This window comes from Erinaceus europaeus, chromosome 9 (genome assembly GCF_950295315.1).
Source record: "Erinaceus europaeus chromosome 9, mEriEur2.1, whole genome shotgun sequence".
NCBI classification, from domain to species: domain Eukaryota; kingdom Metazoa; phylum Chordata; class Mammalia; order Eulipotyphla; family Erinaceidae; genus Erinaceus; species Erinaceus europaeus.
The window spans coordinates 102,956,931-102,984,436 of NC_080170.1; the positions used below are offsets into that span (position 1 = coordinate 102,956,931).

At 38.3% G+C, this 27,506-nt stretch overlaps 1 protein-coding gene across 1 annotated transcript in view; it reads left to right on the forward strand.

Moving 5' to 3' along the window:
• Positions 1-27,506, forward strand: part of ACAP2 (ArfGAP with coiled-coil, ankyrin repeat and PH domains 2) — a 136,866-nt gene that overhangs the window by 44,292 nt on the left and 65,068 nt on the right. Inside the window, exons 2-4 of the mRNA XM_007517422.3 lie at positions 891-948; positions 20,221-20,340; positions 20,962-21,015. Coding sequence (XP_007517484.1) covers positions 891-948; positions 20,221-20,340; positions 20,962-21,015 — 232 coding nt within the window. The remainder of the gene's footprint in view (positions 1-890; positions 949-20,220; positions 20,341-20,961; positions 21,016-27,506) is intronic.

Below are 27,506 nucleotides of genomic sequence, written 5' to 3' on the forward strand. Positions count from 1 at the left end.
TAGAATGCCTTGCAAACAAAATGGTGTTTTAAACAAGGGTTTATTTCTCGTTATTTCTAGAAGTGAAAGTCTTTCTTTTTGTTTCCTAAGGATATTTTGATGTTTGGTTACAGATTCTTTGTTAATCGTAATCTGTATATATGTAAGGCTCAATTTTTAAAATTTCTTAATCATTTAAGAAAATACTTAACTTTATTTTATTTGGTACAAGAGAGAGAAACTGAGAGGGTGAAGGAGAGAGAGAAAGGCAGAAATACCTGCAGCACTGCTTCACCTTTCATGAAGCTTCCCCCCTGTAGGTGGGGAGTGTGGGATTGGACCCAGGTCATTGTGCGTGATAATACGTGCATTTAACCAGGTGTGCTACCACCCAGCTTCCCTTACTCATTTTTTTTTAATTTTATTTTTGAGAGAGATGCAGAGAGAGAGACAGAGAGAGACAGAGAGAGAGACAGAGAGACTCCAGAGCACTGTTTAGCTCAGGTTTATGGTGGTTGGGGGGGGGGGTGTTGAACCTGGGAGCCTCAGGCATGAAGAGTCTGTTTGCATAACCATTATGCTGTTTGCCCTGCCCACCCGACCCTTACTCATTTTTTAAAAAGGTGCTAAATAGTTCTGATTTCTGTTATTTTGAATAATGTGTGAATGCTTTGAGTAAATTAGCCTAATGAGTTTTCATTGTCTTAAACAACAATTTATTATCTGTTGTATTTAATGATTATGTGTCCATACTTTAACCAGAGGTAATTATTATTTTTCATTGAAGTGCAGTTTTAAATACTCCTATCTTTTTTACTTTGTTGTTTTTCAGCTGTAAAGCGTATACATTTAAACACACAAAATGAATCATTTTTTTTTTAATTTTTTTTTTTTTTTTTTACTTTTTCTAGGGCTGCTTTGGAAGAAGTAGAGGGAGATGTGGCAGAATTGGAATTAAAACTTGATAAGGTAAGCTTGAACTTTTTAAAACATTAATTCTTGCTTTCCATAAATAATGATTGCTTCTTATCTCTACATTACTTTTATTTCTGTGGTGTTTTACACACTAGGGAATTGAGGCTAAAACATTAAGCAGCTTGTTGGGATCAGGTGCATTTAGGGTGAGAAGGCCATAGACATAGTAGCGTTTTTGAAAATCTAAACATTAGAACAAGAAACTGATTTAAAAGCAGAGCATACATCCTTTACATTGATATTTGTACTCCATCCAAAGATTTTATCTTAAAGGATGTTCAATGGATTTCATATATTATCTGGACATTCTTTATAAATTTGGGTGTGGTTATGTTAAAATACAAACAAAATTTAAAATATTCTTCTATGTTTTTAATCTAGTGCCTAACATAATTTAATATTTTAGTATAAATACTCTGTAAATATTTAATAATGTTTAAGTGGTCATACTCTATGCAAGGCTAAATGTACATTGATTCCTATTATATTAACTATTGATAATCTTTTTTATTCTCAAAGAAATATTACTTATTATGACAGACAGAAGTATGAAAATGAGTGGCTCATAGCATCTGATCTTAAGGAAAAGATTGTTTTTTTCTTTCTTTTAAAAAATAATTATTTATTTGTTTATTATTGGATAAAGACAGAAAGAAATGAAGAGGGAGAGAGACAAAGAGACACCTGCAGCCCTACTTCGTCACTTGTGAAGCTTTTCCTGTGCTGATAGGGACCAGGGGATTGAACCCAGGTCCTTGCTCACTATAATGTGTGTGCTTAACCAGATACACTACTGCCTGGCCTCTGTTTTTTTTTTCCCCTTAAAATCTGTCTCAAAATTTTTGGATTTTAGATGAGTATAATTGAACTGCTATTTTTGAAAATAATTTCTACAGATACTATTGTAAATGGCTTTGCTATTTGAAGCAGTCCTTCTCAAACCTTACTGTGTGTATTAACCAGCTGGGGAGGCTGTGAAAAAATAGATCCTGTTTCTGTAAATCTAAGGTGTCTTGAGATTCTTTGTTTTGAAATAGATCTAAAACCAGTGCCAGTGCTGGTTTATTTAGTACTATGATTTTACCATTTCTCTCTGTTAGTAAAAGTATCTGCTGATTAACAACAACAACAAAAAACTACATTGCAAACAAAATGTTGTATTAAACAAGGGTTTATTTTAGAGTTATTTCTGGAAGTAAAAGTCTTTCTTTGAGATTGCCAACATTTCCCCCTTTGTATAACACACATTATTGATTTAACACTGATAAACAATATTATGATTCAAGTGGTTTTAGAATGATGAAATAATAAGTGTGTAATGTAAGTGGTATAGATAATGTGCAAGAGGATGGTATTCTGCATGTAAAAAATCCCGCTTTACAAAATATTTAGTAATGATTTTTGTGTAGTACTCTAGTTTTCAAAGCACTTTGCAGGTGGGAGAGATAGTATAATGTTTATACAAAAGACTTTCATGCCTGAGTCTTCAGCATCTCAGGTTCGGTTCCCCACACCACCATGACCAGAGTTGAGCAGAGCTGTGTAAAATAAACAAATGTCTCCCTCCCCACAAAGCAGTATCAGCAGCAGTAGCAACAATAACAACAACAAAAGTGCACTTTGATTTGCATTATCTTTTTGATTCTTACTACAGTTCTGTGAGGAAGGTAGGGCAAGTATATTCCCATTTTTCACATGTCAATTCAGATCCTAGAAAGTAAAGGGGACTTGCTTCAGATCATAGAATTAGGAGTATAGGAGGTGGCTCAACAGTAGAGTGTATTAATTGAATATGTGAAGCTCTGAGTTCCCTCTCTGTCTCTACATTGGAAAAAAAAGATGAAAGAAAAGAGACAAAACACAGAATTAAAAGAGCCAGAACCTAAAAAAAAAAAGAGCCAGAACCATGGTTAGTACCTGTAGATTGTATCTTGGTTCAGTGTTCTTGTGTATCATGGTACTTCTTGGTTCCATGTACATGCCAACTGGATTTCCACTAGTACGAATCTAAGCAAGTGTTGTTTTTTTTAAATTAGCATTTGGTAGGGGAGATTGCTCTGTATATTAGAACATAGGACTGACATGTATGAGGGCACAGGTTTGATTTCTGGCTTTGATTCTTGTTTGATTCTTGTTAGAGATGAGCAGTGTTCTGTTGTTTCACTCTTAAAAATAACCCCCCCATAAAGTAATTTGGAAAATAGACATATTTAAAAATTAATGTTATAAATTTTGATAAGGACATTATTCTTAAAAACATTAAAGTATTTCATCTTCTCAAAATAATGTTTGTGCTATTGTTGTTTTATTTTGAAGTGTTACATTTATATAAAGCACACTTTGAAATAAAAATTTTAAACCCTTAAAGCAGACAGTAGAAGGTGCAATTTTGATTTTGTGGTAGATGGGCTTGACATTAAACTTTTTAAAATTATCTTTATTTATTTATTATTTATTTTAAATTTTTTCTTTTAATCTTTATTTATTTTTAGTTTCTTTATTGGGGAATTAAAGTTTTACATTCAACAGTAAATATAATAGTTTGTACATGCATAATATTCCCCAGTTTCCCATATAACAGTACAACCCCCACTAGGTCCTCTGTCATCCTTCTTGGACCCGTATTGTCCCAACCTACCCACCCCAGAGTCTTTTACTTTGTTGTGATACACCAATTCTATTTCATATTCTACTTGTGTTTTTTTTTTTCCCCCTGATCTTGTTTTTTAACTTCTGCCTGAGAGTGAGATCATCCCATATTCATCCTTCTGCTTCTGACTTATTTCACTTAACATGAATTTTTCAAGGTCCATCCAAGATCAGCTGAAAACAGTGAAGTCACCATTTTTTTTTTTTACAGCTGAGTAGTATTCCATTGTGTATATATACCACAACTTGCTCAGCCACTCATCTGTTGTTGGACACCTGGGTTGCTTCCAGGTTTTGGCTATTACAAATTGTGCTGCCAAGAACATATGTGTACACAGATCTTTTCGGGTGGGTGTGTTGGGTTCCTTAGGATATATCCCCAGGAAAGGAATTGCAGGATCATAGGGTAGGTCCATTTCTAGCCTTCTGAGAGTTCTCCAGACTGTTCTCCACAGAGGCTGGACCAATTTACATTCCCACCAGCAGTGTAGGAGGGTTCCTTTGAGCCCACACCCTCTCCAGCATTTGCTGCTGTTACCTTTTCTGATGTATGACATTCTCACAGGAGTGAAGTGGTATCTCATTGTTGTCTTTATTTGCATTTCTCTGACAATCAGAGACAATCAGAGACTTTTGGTAGATTTCTCGGCCTTCTGGATCTCTTCTGCAATGAATATTCTGTCTGTGTCCTCCCCCCGTTTTTGGATGGGGTTATTTGTTGTCTTGTTGTTGAGTTTGGCAAGATCTTTATATATGTTGGTTATTAAACTCTTGTCTGATGTATGGCATATAAAGATCTTCTCCCATTCTGTGAGGGGTCTCCTGGTTTGGGTAGTGGTTTCTTTTGCTGTGCAGAAGCTTTTTAATTTGATGTAGTCCCATAGGTTTATACTTGCCTTAGTCTTCTTTGTAATTGGATTCATTTCACTGAAGATGTCTTTAAAATTTATGCAGAAAAGAGTTCTGGCACTATTTTCCTCTAAGTTTCTGATAGTTTCTGGTCTAACATCCAAGTCCTTGATCTACTTGGAATTTACTTTTGTATTTGGTGAAATACAGTGGTTCAGTTTCATTCTTCTGCATGTTTCAACCCATTGTTTCCAACACCATTTGTTGAAGAGACTCTGCTTTCCCCATTTAATAGCCTGGGCCCCTTTGTCAAAGATTAGATGTGCATAGATGTGGGGGCTCTATTATCTTTATTTATGTATTGGATAGAGACAGTCAGAAGTTGAGAGGGAAGGGAGGAATTGAGAGGGTGAGAGACAGAGAGACACCTGTAGTACTGCTTCACCACTTGTGAAGCTTTTCCCCCTGCAGGTGGGGACTGGGGGCTCGAACCTGTGCATTGTAACGTGTGCGCTCAATCAGGCCCAACTTTTTACAATAATCACATCGTAGTAATAAAAGATACTATTCTTTTTGGTAGATTTGCATCAAAAGCACATGAAACACTGTGGGAGATATCTAAACAGAGAATCCACTAAATAGAATTTAGAGGAGTTAGCTTAGAGAAGAGAGCCTGTGACAAAAAGAAATGGTTGCTATTGAAGGCGGTGGCATTGAAGGACTATGGAAGGACTATGCTTATGAGTAGTTTACTGATTTTGTAAATTTGTGTAAGGCAAGTTATACTTGTAATGGGGTTGCAAATCATGCTAGCAACAGGTTACACTAGCTTGATGACTTAATTCTTATTTATTTTGCTTATAATGCCTGCCAGCAGTAGCTACATTCTTTCAGGTGAATAGACCTTCATCATTGATCTTCTGATTACGATTATGTATTCTCACATTGAAAATGCCATAGTAATACCTTCCTATGAGAATAAAATGTATTAATGCATGTTAAGTATTTATCATGATTTTTGACACATGGTAAATTCCAAGTAGGTATCAGTGGTGATGGTACCTTTATACTAGCTAGAGACTCTTATCTCCTTAAAAATAGGTCATTGTTATTTAAAGGGGGGTGCCCCTTATTTGTTGTGCAATTACTGTGTGCTAGACCCTATGCTTTACTTATATATATCTCCAATCTCCACAATGTTAGATGTTGAAATACTACCAAATTTTAAAATGAAAAAATAAGGTTATAACTTACTCAATAGCCAGCCAAGTTGTATTCATTATCTGGCAAATTGCTTTGACGTAATTATCATTTTAGTGAAAATACTGAATAAACTGGGTACCTTACATTTGCTAAATTGACGGTTACTCTTATGTAAAAGTCTTGTTTCTGAAGGATTATGTTATTTCGTTATATTTTAACTATTAGTGTTATCAAATTAGAATTTTGACAGCTGGTAGCCAGTCTATTGCCAAGTCAGTATTTCTCCCTCAATAGATGCAAATAGATAGATGATCATTTCATTTTTCTCTTCAGTTCCTATGGTGATGACCTCTGCTCTAATTTTGATGCCAGTTTTCATAGTCATATTTTGTGCTTTTTCACTCAGAATATCTAAATTTTGAAATCTGACTTGGGCCTTTGGTCCTTCCAGTCTTCTACTGCTACTGCTTCTGCTTCTTTTCTTCAGACTTACCTAGACTTTTCAGTCTCTCCACTTTTTATATTTCAGATTCCTTTTAAATTCACTTTCTTTTCAGTGTTCTTTTGAGTAATACCATTATGTATGCTTTCAGTCTACTCTTAATTTTATTATGTCATCACGTCTCTTCTGTAGACCTTCATTTCACTTCCATAATACCTGCTCTACAGGATTCGCATTATGTTAACCTTGCAGGTTGTGTTCTTTGCCCTATATTTTAGCTATAAAGTCCACTAGGAGTTACATAACTGTAGGTGGAACCAGTTGGTGGAGCAACACATTTCTGGAATTCTTCATGTAAAGCAATTTTTTCCAGTCTAGGGTAATCTAATTATCTTTTCTTTTTTTTTTCTCAAGTTTTATAAAGAAATTGTTTTATTGAATAATTATCTATAACAATGAAAAATATGAAGCCATCCTTACTGCCCAACATGTGAAATGACTCAATAAATTGTCAGAGGTGTTTTTCCAACTGGTGTCAGGGGGAGATAGCTTAATGGTTATGCAAAGAGACTTTCATGTCTGAGGCCCCAAAGTCCTAGTTTTAATCCCACTGTACCAGCACAAGCCAGAACTGTGCAGTGATCTTGGAAAAAAAAAATCAACTACAACCTATGGCATAATATTCATTAATTCAATGGCCCTAATTATATCCAGATAGCTTTAGTATATTTATTTATTTCTTCTTATTTTTTAAATTTATTTTTTATTTAAGAAAGGATAAATTAACAAAACCATAGGGGAGAAGGGGTACAACTCCACACAATTCCCACCACCCAATCTCCATATCCCACCCCCTCCCCTGACAGCTTTCCCATTCTCTATCCCTCTGGGAGCATGGACCCAGGGTCATTGTGGGTTGCAGAAGGTAGAAGGTCTGGCTTCTGTAATTGCTTCCCCGCTGAACATGGACATTGACTGGTTGGTCCATACTCCCAGTCTGCCTCTCTCTTTCCCTAGTAGGGTGGGGCTCTGGGGAAGCAGAGCTCCAGGACACATTGGTGGGGTCTTCAGTCCAGGGAAGCCTGGCCAGCATCCTGATGATATCTGGAACCTGGTGGCTGAAAAGAGAGTTAACAGACAAAATCAAATTGTTGAGCAATTATGGACCCAAAGCTTGGAATAGTGGAGAGGAAGTGTTAGGGGGGTACTCACTGCAAACTCTAGTGTACTTCTGCTTTCAGGTATATATTTTGCAGTAGTTTATGGATACGTGTGAACATATGCTCTCTCTCACAGAACCTGGTGTATATCTAGGTTTTGGGACTTTGTTAGAAAGTGATCCACCGGGGGTGGAATTAGAGAATGCTATGAAAGGAAAGGTCTCACCCGAGTAATGAAGCTGAAGGGTTGTCATTCCACACCTGAAGTCTCTGGACACAGTCTGAGCTGAAGCATGTTGAGGTGGCAATCGTTGTGTTGATTAGGTTGTGATCGGCAGATGCAATATTATTTGATATGGATTGGGAGAGGCATGCGGGAAAGTGGGCCCTATCCTAAGGTTCCAGGACTGGGAGAAATACAGGGTTTATAGTGGAGATGTGAGGTTCCTGTTGTCTTAGGGTTCAAAGCGACAATGGATAGTTAATGCCATCATCACATTATTTGGTAATTGGGTTAACTTTGAAAAGTCCTTTTGTTAAGGTTTGCTGTATAGTACCCAGTATCTTGTAAATAGCTGTGCCACTGGTTGCCTCTGATCTACTTGGTCTAGGCTTTTGAGAGAGTCTGCATATCAAATACACAGCCTATATATTAAGAAGACTTGGTCTGTGTTTTAAAAACTTTGAGACATACAATTAATTTTCGCCCTCTCATATTAATTAACTAGTGAGTTATATGACTACACTTTACCAGGAGTGTACATAAACACCATTCCCACCACCAAAAGACTGTGTCCCATCCCACCCCCCCTCACCCCCCACCGGCCCAGGAAGCCGCATGTCTACCCCTCACCACTGGGTTTTTACTTTGGCGCCCTACTTTCAATTTAGTCAGGTCCTGCTTTTAGTTTCCCTTTCAGATCTTCTTTCTCAACTTCTGTTGATGAGTGGGATCATTCCATACTCATCTTTATCTTTCTGATTTAGCTCACTTAACATAATTCCTTCTAGCTTTGTCTAAGATGGGTCAGAGAAGGTGGGTTCATTGTTCTTGATAGCTGCATAGTATTCCATTGTGTATATATACCACAGCTTTCTCAGCCACTCATCTGTTGTTGGGCACCTGGGTTGCTTCCAGGTTTTAACTATTATGAATTGTGCTGCTATGAACATAGGAGTACACACCTCTTTTTGGTTGGGTGTTATGGAGTCCTTGGGGTATAACCCCAGGAGAGGAATTACTGGATCATATGGAAGGTCCATGTCTAGCCTTGTGAGAGTTCTCCAGACTGCTCTCCACAGAGGCTGGACCAATTTACATTCCCACCAGCAATGCAAAAGGGTTCCTCTGTCCCCACAGCCTCTCCAGCGTTTGTTGCTGCTGTCCTTTTTGATGTATGCCATTCTTACAGGAGTGAGGTGGTATCTCAATGTTGTCTTAATTTGCATTTCTTTGACAATCAGTGACCTAGAGCAGTTTTTCATATGTTTGTTAGCCTTTTGGATCTCCTCTGAGGTGAATGTTTTGTTCATATCCTCTGCCCATTTTTGGATGGGGTCATTTGCTTTTTTGTTGCTAAGTTTGCTGAGCTCTTTATATATTTTGGTGATTAGTTTCTTGTCTGATGTCTGGCATGTGAAGATCTTCTTCCATTCTGTGAGGGGTCTCTTTTGTTTGTGTGATAGTTTCTTTGGGTGTACAGAAGCTTTTCAAATTGATGTAGTCCCATTGGTTTGTTTCTGCTTTAATCTTTCTTGCAGTTGGGTTTATTTCATCAAAGATGACCTTGAGGTGTAGGTGGGAAAGTATTTTACCAATGTTTTCTTCCAAGTATTTGATTGTTTCTGGTCTAACATCCAGGTCTTTGATCCATTTGGAGTTGATTTCTGTTTCTGGCGAGATAAAGTGGTTCAATTTCATTCTTCTGCATGTTACAACCCAGTTTTCCCAGCACCATTTATTGAAGAGAGCCTCTTTCTTCCATTTAATGCTTTGGGCCCCCTTATCAAAGATTAGATGTCCATAGGTGTGGGGATTTATTTCTGGGCTTTCAATTCTGTTCCACTGGTCTGTGTGCCTATTTTTGTTCCAGTACCATGCTGTTTTGATGATGTTGGTTTTATAATATAGTTTGAGATCTGGGAGTATGATGCCTCCATTTTTTTTTTTTTCTTTTCCTCAAGATGGTTTTGGCAATGCTAGGTGTTTTCAGGTTCTAGATAAATGGTTGTAGTGTTTGTTCTATTTTCTTAAAGGAGCTTGGTGGAACTTTGATGGGTATTGCATTAAATTTGTATATGGCTCTGGGGAGAATATTCATTTTGATGATATTTATTCTTCAAATCTATGAGCATGGATGTCTTTCCATTTCTTGATATCAGTTTCTATTTCCTTGAGTAGCGACTCATAGTTTTCAGTATACAAGTCTTTCACTTCTTTGGTCAACTTTATTCCTAGGTATTTGATTGATTTTGCTGAAACAGTAAATGGGATTTCTGGATGTCTTCTTCAGATTTAGTGTTTGCATAAAGAAATGCCACTAATTTTTGTACATTGATTTTGTAGCCTGATACCTTGCTATATTGCCTAATAACTTCCAGTAGTTTTCTGCTGGATTCTTTAGGTTTTTCTATGTATACTATCATATCATCTGCAAATAGTGAGAGCTTGACTTCTTCCCTTCCAATCTGTATTTCTTTGATTTCTTTCTCTTGCCTGATTGCTATGGCAAGAACTTCCAATACTCTGTTGAAGAGTAATGGTGACAGTGGACAGCCCTGTCTAGTCCCCGATCTGAGGGGGAATGCTTTCAGCTTCTGTCCATTGAATATGATGTTGGCTGTAGGTTTGCTATATATAGACTCCACTCTCTTGAGGAATTTCCCCTCCCGTCTCCCATCCTCCCGTATCTCCAAACTCAGTGGCCAGTCACCTAACTCAAGTTGGACGTGCTAAGATCGACCCATTCTGGAAAAGAGAAATTTCTCACGAGTGGTCATCCCACTTCCGGTTATCTTGTCCATCTCCAAAACTCTCTCCCTTTACACTGTCTGAACTGGAAGACGCTTTGAAGAGGGTTAAACTGGGAACAGCTGCTGGCTATGATAACATCACCCCAGAACTCATTCTTAACCTGGGTCCCGCGGCAAAGAAGTGGCTCGCTTCATTCCTGTCCCACATCTTGGAATCTGAGTCTATGCCCAAAGTTTGGCGTCGTGCGAAGATAATAGCGGTTTTGAAACTAAAGAAAGACCCAACACTGGCCGCCAGCTATAGAACAATTTTTCTCCTCTCCGTGTGTTACAAATTCCTTGAGAGGCTGCTTCTGTCACGTATTTCTCATCTTACAGAGAAATTCCTATCACCCGCCCAAGCTGGTTTCCGCCCAGGAAGAATCTACCTGCGAACAAGCCCTGGCCCTCTCAACTTACATTGAAAATGGATTCCAGAAGAATTTAAAGACGGGTGCTGTCTTTGTTGATCTCACAGCAGCCTATGACACGGTCTGGCACCGTGGTCTCCTAGTCAAGATCTCAAGATGCCTGCCTCCATGGGTGGCCAACACTATATCGTTTCTTCTCCAAAACAGAAGATTCCGGGTGCATCTGGGTGACAAGTCTAGCAGATGGAGACCTGTCTCAAGTGTCCTCCCCCAGGGCTCTGTTCTGGCTCCTACGCTATTTAATATTTACATCAATGACCTCCCAGAAACTTCTTCAAGGAAGTTCATCTACGCCGATGACATCTGCTGTGCAACTCAGGCAACTCAAAGTTCGAAATCCTTGAGGAACCACTCACGAAAGACATGTCTCTGATATCTGATTACTGTAAAAAATGGCGACTAATCCCTAGCACTGCAAAAACGGTATCATCTGTTTTCCATCTACACCATGCCTCGGCCTCGCGTGAGCTTAATGTGCAGCTTGGCGATACGAGAATCCGGCATGAAGCCCAGCCAGTCTATCTTGGTGTTACTCTGGATCGCACTCTGTCATTTCACAAACATCTCATAAAAACTGCAGCAAAGGTGGGGGCGAGGAATAACATTATTGCAAGACTGGCCAGCTCCTCATGGGGCGCGAGCGCTTCCACACTACGATCATCATCTCTGGCATTATGCTATTCCACTGCAGAATACTGTGCCCGAGTATGGTTCCGTAGCCCCCATGTCCACTTGGTCGATTCCAAATTATATTCCTCCTTGAGGATAATTTCTGGAACCATCCGTTCCACCCCGGTTCCATGGCTGCCAGTTCTTAGCAACATCACCCCGCCAGATATTCATCGGGATGCGGCCTCATCTAAGTTCATTTCCCACGTCTACGCTCGACCGGACCTGCCAATATACGCAGATATCTTCGCCCACCCTGTCCAATGCTTGACGTCTCGTCACCCAATCTGGTCCCCTATGCCTACACTGAACTTCTCTGTTCCAGTCTCTTGGAAACAGAGTTGGCAGTCAGCTGAGGTAAAGAACAAACACCTCATCACAGACCCAAAGCGTCAACTCGGCTTTGACCTAGCACATTATGATTGGGCCCTCCTCAATCGCTATCGAACAGGCCATGGCCGGTGCGCCGCTATGTTCCATCGCTGGGGAGCCAGAGATGACCCGAACTGCCCCTGCGGCTACAGACAGACTATGACCCACATAGTCAACGACTGCCACCTCTCCAGATTCAAAGGAGGTCTCGAAACTTTACATCAGGCTCAACCTGACGCTGTTGACTGGCTACGAAAGAAGGGCAAACGCTAGAAGAAGAAGAAGGAATTTCCCATCTATTCCCATTTTTGTAGCGTTTTGAGCATGAATGGGTGTTGGATTTTGTCAAAGGCTTTCTTTGCATCTGTTGAGATAATCATGTGGTTTTTGGCTTTGCTTTTTTGATGTGGTGAATGACATTGATTGACTTACGGATGTTGAACCTTGCATTCCTGGGATGAATCCCACTTGTTCGTGATGAACAATCTTTTTGATGTGCTGCTGTATCCGGTTGGCCAAGATCTTGTTTAATATTTTGGCATCTATATTCATCAGAGATATTGGTCTATCATTTTCCTTTTTTGTTGTGTCCCTATCTGCTTTTGGTATCAGAGTGATGTTGGCTCCATACAAATTGGAAGGGAGTATTCCTGTTTCTTCAATCTTATGGAAAAGCTTAAGAAGTATGGGTACTAACTGTTTCCTGAAAGTTTTGTAGAATTCGTTTGTGAAGCCATCTGGTCCAGGACTTTTGTTGCTGGGGAGATTCTTAATAACGGTTTCAATTTCTTTGTCTGTGATTGATGCATTTAGGTTTTGTAGTTCTTTTTGGTTCAGTTTGGAAGGGCATATGTTTCTAGGAATTGTTCCATTTCTTCCAGATTCTCTAGCTTGGTGGTGTATAGTTCTTCATAGAAGTTTCGCATGATTTTCTGGATTTCTGTGGTGTCAGTTGTGATATCTCCTCCATCGTTTACAATTCTATTAATTTGAGTCTTCTCTCTTTTTTGTTTGGTGAGTCTGGCTAGGGGTTTGTCAATTTTGTTGAATCTTTCAAAGAACCAACATTTGGCTTCATTGATCTTTTGTATGGTTCTCTTATTTTTGATGCTGTTTATTTCTGCTCTAATTTTAGTGAATTCTGTCCTGGTTGCTTTGGTGTTTCTTTGTTCCTCTTCCTCTAAGTCCTTGAGGTGTGCAGTAAGGTTGTTTATTTGAGCTTTTTCTTGTTGTTTAATATGTGATTGTTTGGCTATAAGTTTCCCTCTCAATACTGCTTTAGCTGTTTCCCAAATATTTAGATAGGTTGTGTCTTCATTTTCATTTGTTTCCAGGAACATTTGAATTTCCTGCTTGAGTGACTCTCTGACCCAGTGGTTCTTAAGGAGTATGTTGTTTAGTTTCCAAATTCTGTGACTTTTAATAATTTTCTGTTTGTTGTTAACTAGGAGTTGTTAACTAGGAGTTACATAACTGCTAGGTGGAACCATTTGGTGGAGCAACACATTTCTGGAATTCATGTAAAGCAATTTTTCCCAGTCTTAGGTAATCTAATTTATCTTTTCTTAAAAAGTTAATTTATTATTGAGAAAGATGGGAAGAAAGAGAAAAAGAACCAGACATCACTGTGGTATATGTGCTGCCAGGGACTGAACTCGTGACCTCAGGCTTGACAGTTCAATGCACCATCTTCTGGATCACTAATCTAATTATCTTTTGCAACTCTTAATTTTCACTCTTTTTTCCCCAAGATTTATACCTTGTTCTTTATTCTTAATAGATGATCTTGACTTTTCCTTTCTTTTGGTGAAAATATCCTTATTTCTTGCTCTTAATCTAGAAACTTAGAAATATCTGGCCATATTTTCTTTTCATTTTTCTTCCCTTTGTAAAAGCATTCCTCTTCCTCTGCAATTCCTGACTCTAACTCCTTAAGATTTAGCTTTAATCACCACTCTCGACTTCCTTGTTTATCACAAATGTCTAAGGATTCTCAGGTTTCTCTTCAATGGAAACAAAAGGAAGATAAGTAAAATAACAACCATAGGAAAACTTGAGAGGGAATTATAGACCTTTATTGTGTTATACCATGTGCCAGTAGTGGTTTATGCTAAGATCTTTGTGTGCATTATCTAATTTCTTTATAAAGTAACCCATTGCGGCTTGGTACTGCTACAGTATTGTATGAAAGATCTTGGCACTTGTTGAAATTTGAATTACTTGGATAAATATAACAGCACTTTTATTTTGTCATCTTATTATTATTTACAAATTTTAAATTATATTTATTTATTTATTGGATAGAGACAGCCAGAAATCAAGAGGGAATGGGGGGATAGAGAGGAAGAGAGACAGAGAGACACCTGCAGCACTGCTTTACTGCTTGTGAAGTTTTCCCCTGAAGGTGGGAACCAGAGACTTGAACCTGGGTCCTTGCATATTGTAACATGTGCACTCAACCAGGTGTGCCACCACCTAGCCCCTTTATTTGGTTTTATTATTAGTAAAAAATATTATTATTTTTAGATAGAATAGAGATGGAGGCAGAGAGAGAGTGAATGAAGCCGTAACACCAAAACTTCCTTCAATGTAATGGGGGCTAGGCTTGCACATGAATTGTGCACATGGCAAAGCAACACACTATCCAAGTGAGCTATTTTGCCAACTCAGTCTGCACAGTTTGAAATCTAAGATGATTCATCTCAGAATCCTGTAATTTTAACTATAATGTTAGATTACAGCATGCCTCTTTTTATGGAAATGTTAAATTTAACTATTCATCACCTATGTGATATAAAATTTATAGGTACAAAAAATGAACAATTACTCACCTTCCAGTCTTTTACCTTAAGGACACTGAACCAGTTCCTTGTGTGACTTTTCTGAAAAAAATTTTAAATCTATAAGAGTATATATATGTGTGTGTATGTACTCCAACAAAAGTGTCAACACTTTTCTACATTTTGCTTTCTTAAAATAGTATAATTTAAATGTTGTTTCCTTATCAATTATGAAATATTCCATTCTGTTCAGTGAGTGATTGTAATGATATATCATAATTTAAATATTTATTGAAGAATATTTAGATTACTTCCAGTGACTGCAGTGAATGACTTCATATGATCGTTACTTATGTACAAATATAGCTAGCTGCATGTTATATTCTAAAACTTAAAGTGTTAGGTTAAAGAGTGTGTGAGTTTAAAATTATGGGTAGCTCCTGCTAAGTTACTTTCCGTAGAAATTGTACTAATTTTTACTTTTATCAACAATGTGTGTATGTTAAAGAGTGTGTGAGTTTAAAATTATGGTAGCTCCTGCTAAGTTACTTTCCGTAGAAATTGTACTAATTTTTACTTTTATCAACAATGTGTGTATGTGTCCTCTAAAACAGCATGCTGTCAAGATTTTTTCTTTTCTTGTTCTGAAAAATAGAAAAAAAATTGTATTTATAGATATTTTCATGTATGAGAGGAGAAGAGAAGCACAAATTAGAGAGAGAGAAAGAGAAATATTGAGAAGGAAAGATAGCTATCACAGCACTATTCTACCACCCATGGAATTCCATTTGTCTTCGTCTTTGGTGCTCTCATGTATTCAAACTCTGGATATATGCGCTACTCTGGATATATAATATGCCCCGAGCCACCTCCCCTACTCCTACACATCCTGCATCTCTTCAGCACAGAGTATACACACAGGGTATGCTGTAGAATATATGTAGGGAAACTTGATTCTGTTGTGATATCTCCTTCGTCTACAGTGCATGATCTGACTACAACCTCCTAGTCAATTTCTCTTAAAGCTGTTCTTTCCAAGAAAGCTGATGACTCTTTGTTACCAGACTCAATAAATGTCTTTCAGAATTTGACACTTATGGATTTCAGCCCGTTTATCACCTATTTGATACTTTGTTTTTTTCTTGTTTGGACCTCCTCCCTTCCTCCCTCTGTCCTCTCTTTCTTCTTCCTCCCCTGCTTGCTTATTTTGTGGAGTTCTCACTCTATGTCTTCTGCCCTCTGATCTTTGTCCAGGTTATAACACTGTAGGACTAACACATTATTTGCCTGTTATGTCTGTGTTTTGTACCTATAGCATAGTCCCCTTCTGACTCTCAAATAATTTTCACTTGTGTTTGGTAGACTTCCTTCTGGGCTTCTCTCACAGACTTATCTAGTTCAGGCCCACCTCATGGTTCCAGTACATGTAAAGTGAGTCTGTGCTCTGTAGTGGAGGGTCTTTATGTGAGTTAGTGTCTTATAGCCTTGGCAAGTAGAATTGAAGCTATATTTTAGCTTCTGTTTTTACCCTTGGTGTGAGACACATAACTGTACAGGGGTATTTTTGATTACTTCTATTTTTTATTTTTTTGCCTCCAGTGTTGTCGCTAGGGCTGGTTGCCAGCACTACAAATCTACTGCTCCTAGTGGCCAGTTTTTTCCATTTTATTGAACAGGACAGAGAGAAATCAAGAGAGGAGAGGAAGACAGAGTGGGGAGACAAAGATAGACACCTGCAGACCTGCTTCATCGCCTGTGAAGCGAACTCCTTGCGGGTAGGGAGCCGGGGGTTTGAACCGGGATCCTTCACTGCAGTTGCACTTCGTGCCACATGCACTTAACCTGCCTAGCTACTCCTTGATCCCCCCTTGTTTAATCTTACATGATTTTATCATCCATAGCATTTATCTCTGTGCTGTATGGAATTTGTCTGCTAGTCAGATGGTTAGAAATAGATCTTCTGTGAGCAAAGATAGTTTTAAAATTTCTGTTACCCTAGGTCCTAGGGAAACAGTTTTATTATTTTTAATTTTTTAATATAAATTATTTGCAGAGCATCACTTTGGTACAATCAGTGCTAGGGATCAAACTTGGGATCTCTGCCCTAATGGCCTAACACTCTATCCATTGTGCTACTAGGCTATAGAGGGCAACAGTTTTAAGTTATTCCTGATACCATTTTAGGTGTTTCCAATGTGTGTGTGTGTATGTATGTGTATTGACTCTTTGTTGTCCTCAACTTGTTTCCTCTCCTTCCAGGCTTTTCAGTATGCTCTCTTCATTTAGAGTGCTCTACCTTTGTCTTAAAAAAAATTTTTTTTAAGCTGATATCTATCCAAGGTTTTGTTTAAAGAAAGTTTTCTGAATGGAAGAAAAAAAAAGAAATGGGGAAAAAAGAGGAGAACGAAGCGAAGCAGATGAAAGAAAGGGAAGAAGGAAGGCAAACTTAATCTTACGACTTAACGGAACATCTAGACATGCTTTAGAGGAATGATTGATCAGTTTACACATTTGGTTTGGCAGGCAGGTGTTGGTTTTTGTTTGTTTGTTTATTGGTTTTTTGTTTGTTTGCTCTCATGTGGTGCCAGGGCTAGAACACACTACCTTATGCTATAAAGGCACAAATCCTTATTACTTGAGTCACTTCCCTAGTGATAATGTGATGTCGAAATGACCAGCATTACTAACTCACCCTACCCATTACTCCCCTTTCTGCAAGATAGCACAGTTAGAAAAACAAAAACAACATCCAGCATTTCCCTTTCAGAAATATTTATTTTCTGAGAGGAATAGAGCGAGAAAGCTTAGTACCACCCTGGCACATATGCTGGGAATCAGCTTGGGACCTTGTGTGTGCAGGGCCTGTGCTCTGCCTTTACCTGCTGAGCCTTCTCCCCTGAACCCACAAACATCAATATCTTGCTGCCTGAGGAGGTGACTCCCAGTTGAGCACAGGACTTAGATGTGTAAGACCCAGGTTTACTCCCCAGCGCAACATGTGATCGAGCAGTGCTCTGGCCTCTGTCAACCTCTTTCCTTTCATTCATGAAATAAATGACTTTCCCTTAAAGATAAGTTAGTGTAAACATCTCCCCTACACACACACACACACACACACACACACACACACACACACACACACACACAGAAGGGAAATGCCAAAATGCCACATGGCAGTTTTATGGTTTATTTTTATTTATTCCCTTTTGTTGCCTTGTTGTTTTATTGTTGTAGTTATTATTGTTGTTGTCGTCATTGTTGGATAGGACAGAGAGAAATGGAGAGAGGAGGGGAAGACAGAGAGGAGGAGAGAAAGATAGACACCTGCAGACCTGCTTCACCACCTGTGAAGGGACTCCCCTGCAGGTGGGGAGCCGGGGTTCGAACCGGGATCTTTATACCGGTCCTTGTGCTTTGTGCCACCTGCGCTTAACCCGCTGCGCTACAGCCCGACTCCCTAGTTTTATGGTTTTAGTAACATAAGACAGGGTAAACAGGATCTGTATTCAGTTCTCTTTGCTGTGCTTCCTGGCATTGAGGTTGGGGACTCTGATGGTCGTTAGACTGCTCTCTCCGTGATGGATTGGAAATGTGACCAGTCTCAGCACAGTACCATTTGTTGCACATCAGTATATTTGGAGCTCCTTGACATTGTGGACTAGGAAATTCCTTTTTTCTTTTTAATTTTTATTTATAAAAAGGAAACACTGACAAAAACCATAGGATAAGAGGAGTACAATTCCACATAATGCCCACCACCAGAGATCCATATCCCATCCCCTCCCCTGATAGCTTTCCTATTCTTTTTTCCCCTTTTCTTTTTTATTATTTGTTTATAAAAGGAAACACTGACAAAACCATAGGATAAGAGGGGTACAACTCCACACAAGTTCCACCACCAGATCTCTATATCCCATCCCCTCCCTTGATAGCTTTCCTATTCTTTAACCCTCTGGGAGTGTGGACCCAAGGACATTGTGGGATGCGGAAGGTGGAAGGTCTGGCTTCTGTAAATGCTTCCCCACTGAACATGGGCATTAACAGGTCTATCCATACTCCCAGCCTGCCTCTCTCTTTCCCTAGTGGGATGGGGTTCTGGGGAATCAGAGTTCCAGGACACATTGGTGGGGTTGTCTCCCCAGGGAAGTCAGGTTGGCATCATGGTAACATCTGGAACCTGGTGGCTGAAAAGAGAGTTAACATGTAAAGCCAAAGAAGTTGTTGATTAATCATGAACCTAAAGGCTGGAGTAGTGCAGATGAAGAGTTGGGGGGGGGGTGTCTCCGTTCTGTAGATAGCTAGTAGGCATATTTCAGTTATATTCCAAAGGGCCCATGACTACACTAAGTTTTTTTTTTTTTTTTTTTTCCCCTGAGCCTGACATCTGATATGCAGGTGGACCCAAGTTATTGTCTGGGGAGATGATGTCATGGCTGGAAAAAGGACCAGAAAGCTGGATCAGGGAAGAGAGTAGCTCCCAAATATGGGAAAGGTGTATAAATATTGTTGACTGTAGACCCCATCAATTTGATGTAATCTGGGGCCCATATTCAGCTTAGGAGTCTATGTGACCTCTGCATTCTTGTAGATCTGAGCTCACATTCTGTGGTCATGAGTAGGAACGTTCCAAGCTGCTCCAATATCAGAAACCATCATCCTCAGGTGGAAGATAGAGTATGTTATCCAGCCTCCCTTGGGAGGATGAAACATTCTCTACCGTTGTTGATCCACATTGAGGGCAAGATCTTATGGGGGCCCACAAAGGGGTCTATTGTGTTGTTCACAGGAACTTCTACATCTTGTCTTCTTTTTGCTCTCATTACTAGTGTTGGACACCAGGATCTGATCCCTGAATTTTTGACATAGTCTGTTATCAGTGCCTCTGAGCTTCCTCCGGTTTTGCTTAATTTTGATATATTGGTCTGACAGGTGCCTGATTAACTTATTGATTTGACTTTGGATCATCTTGGACTTTACAAGGAGTCTAAATTAGACTACTAGGACTCCAGGCTGCTGATCAATGTAATAAATATCTTTTAACAAACTAGGTTTTCTGCTGGAAGTTCCCCTTATTTATTTTTAATATTTTAAATTTATTTTAAAGATTGATTTATTTAGGAGAAAGAGAGGGAAAGAGAATCAGAGTATTGTTCTAGTATATGCAGTGCTGGCAGTTGAACTTGACTTCATGCTTGAGGATCCATTTCTTTATCAGGTAAAGACCACGAAGAATATATATTAAGGATTTCATTTATTAATGAGAAAGATAGGAGGGGAGAGAGAGAGAGAGAGAGAGAGAGAGAGAGAGAGAGAGAACCAGGCATCACTCTGGTACATGTGCTGCCGGGAATTGAACTCAGGACCTCATGCTGGAGAGTCTAGTGCCTTAGTCACTGTGCCACCTCCCAGACCACAAAAAAATATTTTTATGGAGTGGATTTATAGAATTGAACTTGATTAACTTTCAGTTGTTGTTACCAGACAGCCTCAGGATTTAGAGAAGTCAACTTTCTAAGTACAACTCTACTATGAATTTAACTTATAAACCAGGGGAAAAAGAACAATTTTCAATTAGTCTTTTGTGGGTTTGTTAATAAGTTATAGTGTATTTTAATTAGGCTAACTCATGTGGTTACTGCTTATACCTGTTCGGCTAACTTGTAAAATTATTTTCAACCTGATGTACTTTTCTTTTTCAGCTTGTGAAACTTTGCATTGCTATGATTGATACAGGAAAAGCCTTTTGTGTTGCAAATAAACAATTCATGAATGGGATTCGAGACCTGGCACAGTATTCTAGTAAAGATGCAGTAATTGAGGTTAGTATTATTAAAACTACAGCTACATCATAAATGTAAGAAGACACTAAAGAATAGCATATTCATTTATGTTACTGTCAGTTACAATGATCCTTAAAATTAGAAGTATTAATAGTAATTTGCTTTTAAGTGGTGCAAGCAAAGGTTATGAAGGGAAAGATAGTATCTAGTTGGAGGTACAGTAAATTGCATGGAGAAGTTTTGGTCAGTTTAATGTGCTAGGTTAGCTTAGACTCCTTGCTATATTATATACTATTTTTCTTTCATGAAGAATAAGAATTGGTGAAGAAACGGACATGGTTTGATGACTATTTGATTCATATATGTGGGCAGTTTCAGTATACTCATTTTTATTTTTAGGCTAATCTGCCATTATGATTTCCTAGGATAACACTAGTACGAAGGCAATGCTAATTATTATCTTTTCTAGGATTTTATGTTATTCCAATGTAGCTTTGACTTTTCTTAGTTTGTGTATAAAGTAGCAAAATTGTCCTTGTAAATAAATGTCACTATTTGCAATGTAACTTGATCTTTTGGCAGAAGTGCTAAGGAACATTTTTGTGACTTGCTTTAGGAGCTCCTAAGTGACTTGGCTTTCTTTTGGTTTCTTTCTCATAGACCAGTTTGACCAAGTTTTCTGACAGTCTCCAGGAAATGATAAATTTTCACACAGTAAGTGTCAGTAAGTAGGTGTTACTACCACCATGTTAATATTTTAGTATTTCACAAAATTATGTAAGATGGAATTCAATAACTTTGATAAGTTGGCTTTTTTTTTAGCTGTATGAATCGAAAAGCTATGTGAGAGAAAGAAGTATTATATGCACTTTATTTTCCATTTTAACTTAGTGAACTTGATAAAGTACACACCCATAAACCCCCCCCCCCAAGTTGTGACATGGTAAGTTTTCAAGAGTAAGGAAGTTGATTTAAGAAAAAAAGTGAAGAAATAAAAGTTATCCTCAATTTGATTACTTCTTTTAAGATTCTTCCTCTTTGTCTAATCAATCACAGATGTTAAAGGTTATTATTAGCATGCATGATTAAGATATGAAGGTATGTATTACTTAAGAATAAGGGCTATATACTACCTTAATGCATTTTGTAAAAGTTTAATAAAAATATGATATCTCATAAACTATGTACTTCCTAGAATTTTTTTATTTTTATTTATTTTTATACTTATTTATTTTTATCAGCGTACTGCTCAACTTTGGCTTATGTCGGCGCTTGGGACTGAATTTGGGACATCTGGGGCTTCAGGCATGAAAATCTGTTGTGCTATCTCCACAGTCCACCTAAATTAAAGACAAACAAAACAGAAAAAACATTTTTTTGACTTTTTTTTTAATTGGGGAATTAATGTTTTACATTCAACAGTAAGTACAATGGTTTGTACATGCATAACATTCCCCAGTTTCCCATATAACAGTACAACCCCCACTAGGTCCTCTGAATCCTTCTTGGACCTTTATTTTCCCCACCCACCCACCCCAGAGTCTTTTACTTTGGTGCGACACGCCAATTCCATTTCAGGTTCTACTTGTGTTTTCTTTTCTGATCTTGTTTCTCAACTTCTGCCTGAGAGTGAGATCATCCCATATTCATCCTGCTGTTTCTGACTTTTTTCACTCAACATGATTTTTTCAAGGTCCATCCATTCCCTTTTTCTCTTGATTTCTCTGTCCTATCCAGCAACAACAATATTAATAATGATAGCAATGACAATAATAGTAATAAAAAAAGGACCTAGAATTTAGGTAGCCATAAATTTAGATTGAATTTAGGCTTGGTTGTTATTAATTGTATAACAGATTTAGCTAGTCATTTTTACTTGTCAGTTTACTTGTCTATAATAAAAAAAAAACATGGATAGATTTTGCCATCCCTACATGTGAGTGTGTAATGAGAAGCAAAAATACTGACAAAATCTGAAAGTTGTTGTTTCTTTCTTTACCACATTCAGGAAAATGGAGACCATTTAGACCATTTAGAGATCCCCCCCCTCCATTCTTCTCTTCCTCTATTCCTTACTCACATCCATCCATCCATTGGTGGAGGACTAGAGAAACAAGAGTGAAGGTCATGTGTACATAATAAGAGTTCTTAGGTATTACACTGTTGAGAATACTTCCATTGACACGAGCCAAGAAGTTAGACTCTTGCCTTCTTTTTGTTCTTATAAGAGGCGATGAACCACAGTTGTATTGAAATTATTGTATTCTACTGGATTGGTGCCTGATGCTGAAATTTAAAGAACTTACAATTTCTTACCGATAACTGTATCAGAACAAAGGCAGGGGGAAAAAAGTGATTTCTGCTTATCTCCTGCCTCTCAATCTAACACTGACTTCCAGTGACAGAACTTAACCTGTTAATTGACAAGAGTGTCTGGGTTCCACTACTCTTAGGCTCTTCTTTTTTTCTTTTTAAATTTCAGAGGGGCAGTGGAGGGACACCATAGCACCAATGCTCTACCATCCATGGAGTTTTCCCCAGTGCAATGGTGCTCCCATGTGTTGGTGGGACTTGAATTCGGGGCCTCAAACATGATAAAACATGTTGTCTACTAGGGGAATTATCTCCCAGGCCTTGAAAAAACAACTGCAAGTTCCTGGAAGTCTATAGTAGGAGACAAAAGCTATAATTTTAAAAGCATTTTTGATAATGCAATTCTTGCATAATATAGTGAGTTTTGTCTTGAAGTTTTTTTTCCCTGAGGCAGTAACATTTTTTTTTTTATATATCCCATATCCAACACACTAACAAAATGTCCTTTAAATGCAATTATATTAGTAGTTTCTCTGTCACCTAAAAGTCTTAAGTACTGCCTCCTCATATTTAGGAATATATGGTAGTCTCCAAACTGTTGTATCTCTGTTTTATTTCTTGACCTTTTCCAGTGAATTCTGTATGCACCTGCCAGAATGAACTCTTGACAAATAGGAATAAGTTCACACTGCCACTGTCACTGCCTGTTTTAATTCATAACTATACTCAGAGTCAAATCCTAACTATGACCTCCTAAGCCCTATCTGATCATGTTCCTACTGGTGATTATCCCCTGATCTCATCTCTGTTCTCTGCCTGTCCATAGCCACTTGGTCTCTTTGTTCTTTGAAAACACCAAAGTCATTCTCATCTTGGGGCCTTTGTGCTTTGCTATTTGTTCTGTGTGGAATTTTGTTTCTCCATGTCTGTCTCTTACTGCTTTTCTCATAATATTTTCTTCTCTGTATAGAGACTCAAGACTTATAAAGGCCTAGGATTGGAAATCCCACTAGATAATTCTTGCAGCATTCCTTTGGGTAAAACAAGATTCAGGCCACCCATACCAGATTCAAGATAAAGTTAAATGCTGCCTCTTAATGGGACAGTGGTATGCATGTAGAGGGACAGGAAAAATTGTCTTTGGATATTTATGTAGACAGTCTACCTTATCGTTCAACATGTCTGTACCATGACGCAAGCTTTGGGAACCTTTACAGAGGTAAATTGGTTCTCATCACCAGAGATTTTGGTTTTTGTCATCTGTAATATAATATTAGGCTTTTAAAAAAATATTCCCCTATGGTTCTGATAAGCAGCAAAATTGAAGAACCACTGCTTTATTATAATTTTAACAGTTTTTAAAAAAATCTATTGAAGAAATGTCTTACAAGACTTGTTTTGGGGGTACAATTTCACATTTTCCTAAAATAGCGTATTCACATCACTCTGGCACAAGCGATTCTCGGAGTCAGATTTGAGAATTCATGCTTGAGACTTCATTGCTCATCTACTGCACCATCTCCTGGACTGTGTTTTTTTTTTTTTTTTTTCTTTTTTTCTTCCATATGAGGTTCTACAGTTGTTTGCTCTATTTCTACATGTTCATTTATTTTTCTTTCCCTTTCTCTATCTCTCTCCCCTTCTTTCCTCCTTTCCTCCCCTTCTCCCTCACCCCTCCTCCCTTCCTCCCTCCCTCCTTCCCTCCCTCCCTCCCTTCCTCCCTCCCTTCCTCTCCCTCTCTCCTGTTTTTCTTTTTCTTTCTCTCTCTCTCTCTCTCTCTCTCTCTCTCTCTCTCTCCCCCCCTCTCCCTCTTCTTTCTTTCTTTCTTCCTTCAAGGATGTAGCTCAGGTATAGAGTGTAGGTAATGGGTATAATTCCACACCTTTCCCACCACCAGAATTCTCTGTCTTCATTTCCTCCATCGGAAACTGTAGTAGTTCTCCCAAGATCACAGATATGGGCTGACTACTATTTCTATAGCTATCCATGTTCATATATATATTTTGCCCATTTTTTTTCCTATGGTCCTACCTCCTCTTCCTTCCTAAATCACACCTAAGCTACACTTCTGTGTGTCCTTACTTTTTTTTTTTCCCTCTTTTGTGGGTCCTGATGGGATTGGAATTCAGAGCCATCTGGTCATCTTCCACTAACATTTACTCCTGTGGAAGTATGAACTGGCATTCTTTATGGGGTGCAGAAGGTGAGAGCTCTGGCTTCTGTAATTTCTTCTCTGTTGGACATGGATGGGGGCATGCAATTTATGCCCCGTAGCCTGATTCTGTCTTAGTGGGATCATATTACCTGTATAATTACTTGGATGCATAAAACATTCAGTGAAACTGAATGTGCAATAGGTGATACTGGTGGACACTGGAAAGCCAGGGTCCTGATGCAACTTAACTGGACAAATGACTGTCAAGTAAGTAATGTCTTTCCAGAGAAGTTTAGTATAGTGAAATATGTACTTGTCATATTGTCAGATAAAGTTTAACTTAGCAGTAAAGAGTTACCATTTAAATATTAAAGTATAAAGTAGTACTTAGTAGTAAAGAGTTACCATTTAAATGTTAAAAAAATAATTATCTCAGGTTCAAACCCAGTGCCTCCTGCACAGCAAGGCCCTTGTTTTATCTAGGGAGCTCTCTCCCAGTCCCAGTTTAGCTTATCTCCTGTTAAAATCACCCTAAAATTTATTTAATTTTTATCTTGACCTAAATTTTTTAAAAGTTCAACTCTGATTGTTGCTGCTGTTGTTTTACAATACTACTGATATTTGGGGATTCACTTTGATTCTGCAACTTTACTGAATTCATTCTGTTAGAGACTTTTTTGTAGATTTCAAAGTATCTGTATATTCAGTCATATCTAATATATAGGTGAAGACATTAATATATTCTTCCTTTTACTACTTTATTTAGTTTTCCAATATTGAGAAAGAGAAAGAAGTGGAGGGAGAGAAGGAGAGACACCAAAGTATCACTCAGCCATCCACAGGATCCTCTTGGTGCTCCCATGGGAATTACTGACATATTGCAAAATAACTTGATCACATTATGTTTTATTCCCAAACATACCTCATATGTATATTTGATGAATTGCATTTAAAAAATCTCTTAGAGTAGTTTTCCCTTCTTTCCTCCCTTCCTCCTTTCCTTTCCTTTCCTTTCCTTTCCTTTCCTTTCCTTTCCTTTCCTTTCCTTTCCTTTCCTTTCCTTTCCTTTCCTTTCCTTTCCTTTCCTTTCCTTTCCTTTCTTCCCTCTTCTCTTCTCTTCTCTTCTCTTCTCTTCTCTTCTCTTCTCTTCTCTTCTCTTCTCTTCTCGCCACTACAAATCCACTCCTCCTTTCCCCCCCTGTATTTAATTTAATAAGACAGAGAAATTGAGAGGGAGATAGAAAAGGAGAGAGAAAAAAGAGACACTTGCAGACCTGCTTCACTGCTTGTGAAGCTTTTCTGTGCAGGTGGTGAGCAAGGGCTGGAATGCAGATCCTTATGTAATGTGCTCAATTTGATGTGCCACTGCCCAGCCCTCTCTTAAGGTAAATTTTTAGTTTGATTTATGTGTACCATTTAGTGAATTTTGATGAATGCATTTTCTATGTAACCTAATTCACTTTTAAGATAAAGATCATTAGCATTACCCAGGAAGTTTCCCATGCCTCTTCTCAGACTTTTCCAGCCTGTTCCCCCAAGGCAAGTACTGTTTTGTTTTTCTTTCATAACCAGTTTTTCTTGCTCTGCAATTTTATATAAATGGAATCATATCTTAATCTATTTGTATATATGTTTGTGTCTTCTCTCACCTGCCATTCTGGTTTTGAGATTGGGTTATATTTTAACATTGGAAATTACTAATTTGTTTTTCATCTGTATAGATTTGCCCTTTTTTCCTAATTGTCTTGTAAATGAGATCCTGTAGCATGTAATATTTTGAGTATGCTTTAACTAAAAAATTATATATATATTTGGTGGTGGCAGACCCAGTTAAACACAAACACAAACACATATTCCTGCAAGGACCCAGGTTCGAGTCCCTGCTCCCTACCTGCAAGGGATCTGCTTCATGAGTGGTGAAGCAGGTATGCAGGTGTCTTCTGTCTCCCAGTCCATTTTCAACTTCTCTCTGTCCTCTCTAGTAAAAATTAGAAAAGAAAAAAAGAAAAAAATGTCCGCCAAGGTTAGTGGATTCGTAGTGCTGGCACTGAGCCCCAGTGAAATTTCTGGTGGCAAAATAAAATAAAATAAATACACACATCTATGTTGCTGCATGTGTTAATAGTTGATCCTTTTTTATTGATACACTGTATTCCATTGTATGGCTGTACCACTGATATATATATAAAATATATATATATATATATATATATAATTTATTTTGGAAAGAAACCAAGACTGAAAGAGAAGTGGGGGCTCAGGGGAGAGAGAGAGAGACCCCTTGTACCTCTGCTTCAGCTCTTGTGAAACACCCCCTGCAGATGAGGACTGAGGGCTTAACCCAGGGTTCTTTGCACTGCAGTGTGTGTGCTCTACCCGTTATGCCACTGCACAGCACTGCCATTATTTCTTCAAGAGCATTTGGTTTAAGTTTTCTGCAATTAAGAATGAAGTTGTTTTAAATATTAATATACAAATTTCAGTGAGAACCCAAGTTTTCACTTCTCTTAGGGCAAGGAAATTACCTATGAGTGAGAATGCTTGCCTGCCTGCCTGCCTGCCTGCCTGCCTGCCTGCCTCCCTCCCTCCCTCCCTCCCTCCCTCCCTCCCTTCCTTCCTTCCTTCCTTCCTTCCTTCTTTCCTTCCTTCCTTCACTTTGTTGTGGGGATTTATGGTTTATAGTCAGATCATTGTTTCTTCCTGAGTGGTTTTTAAAGAGTTTAACTGCCACATTTAA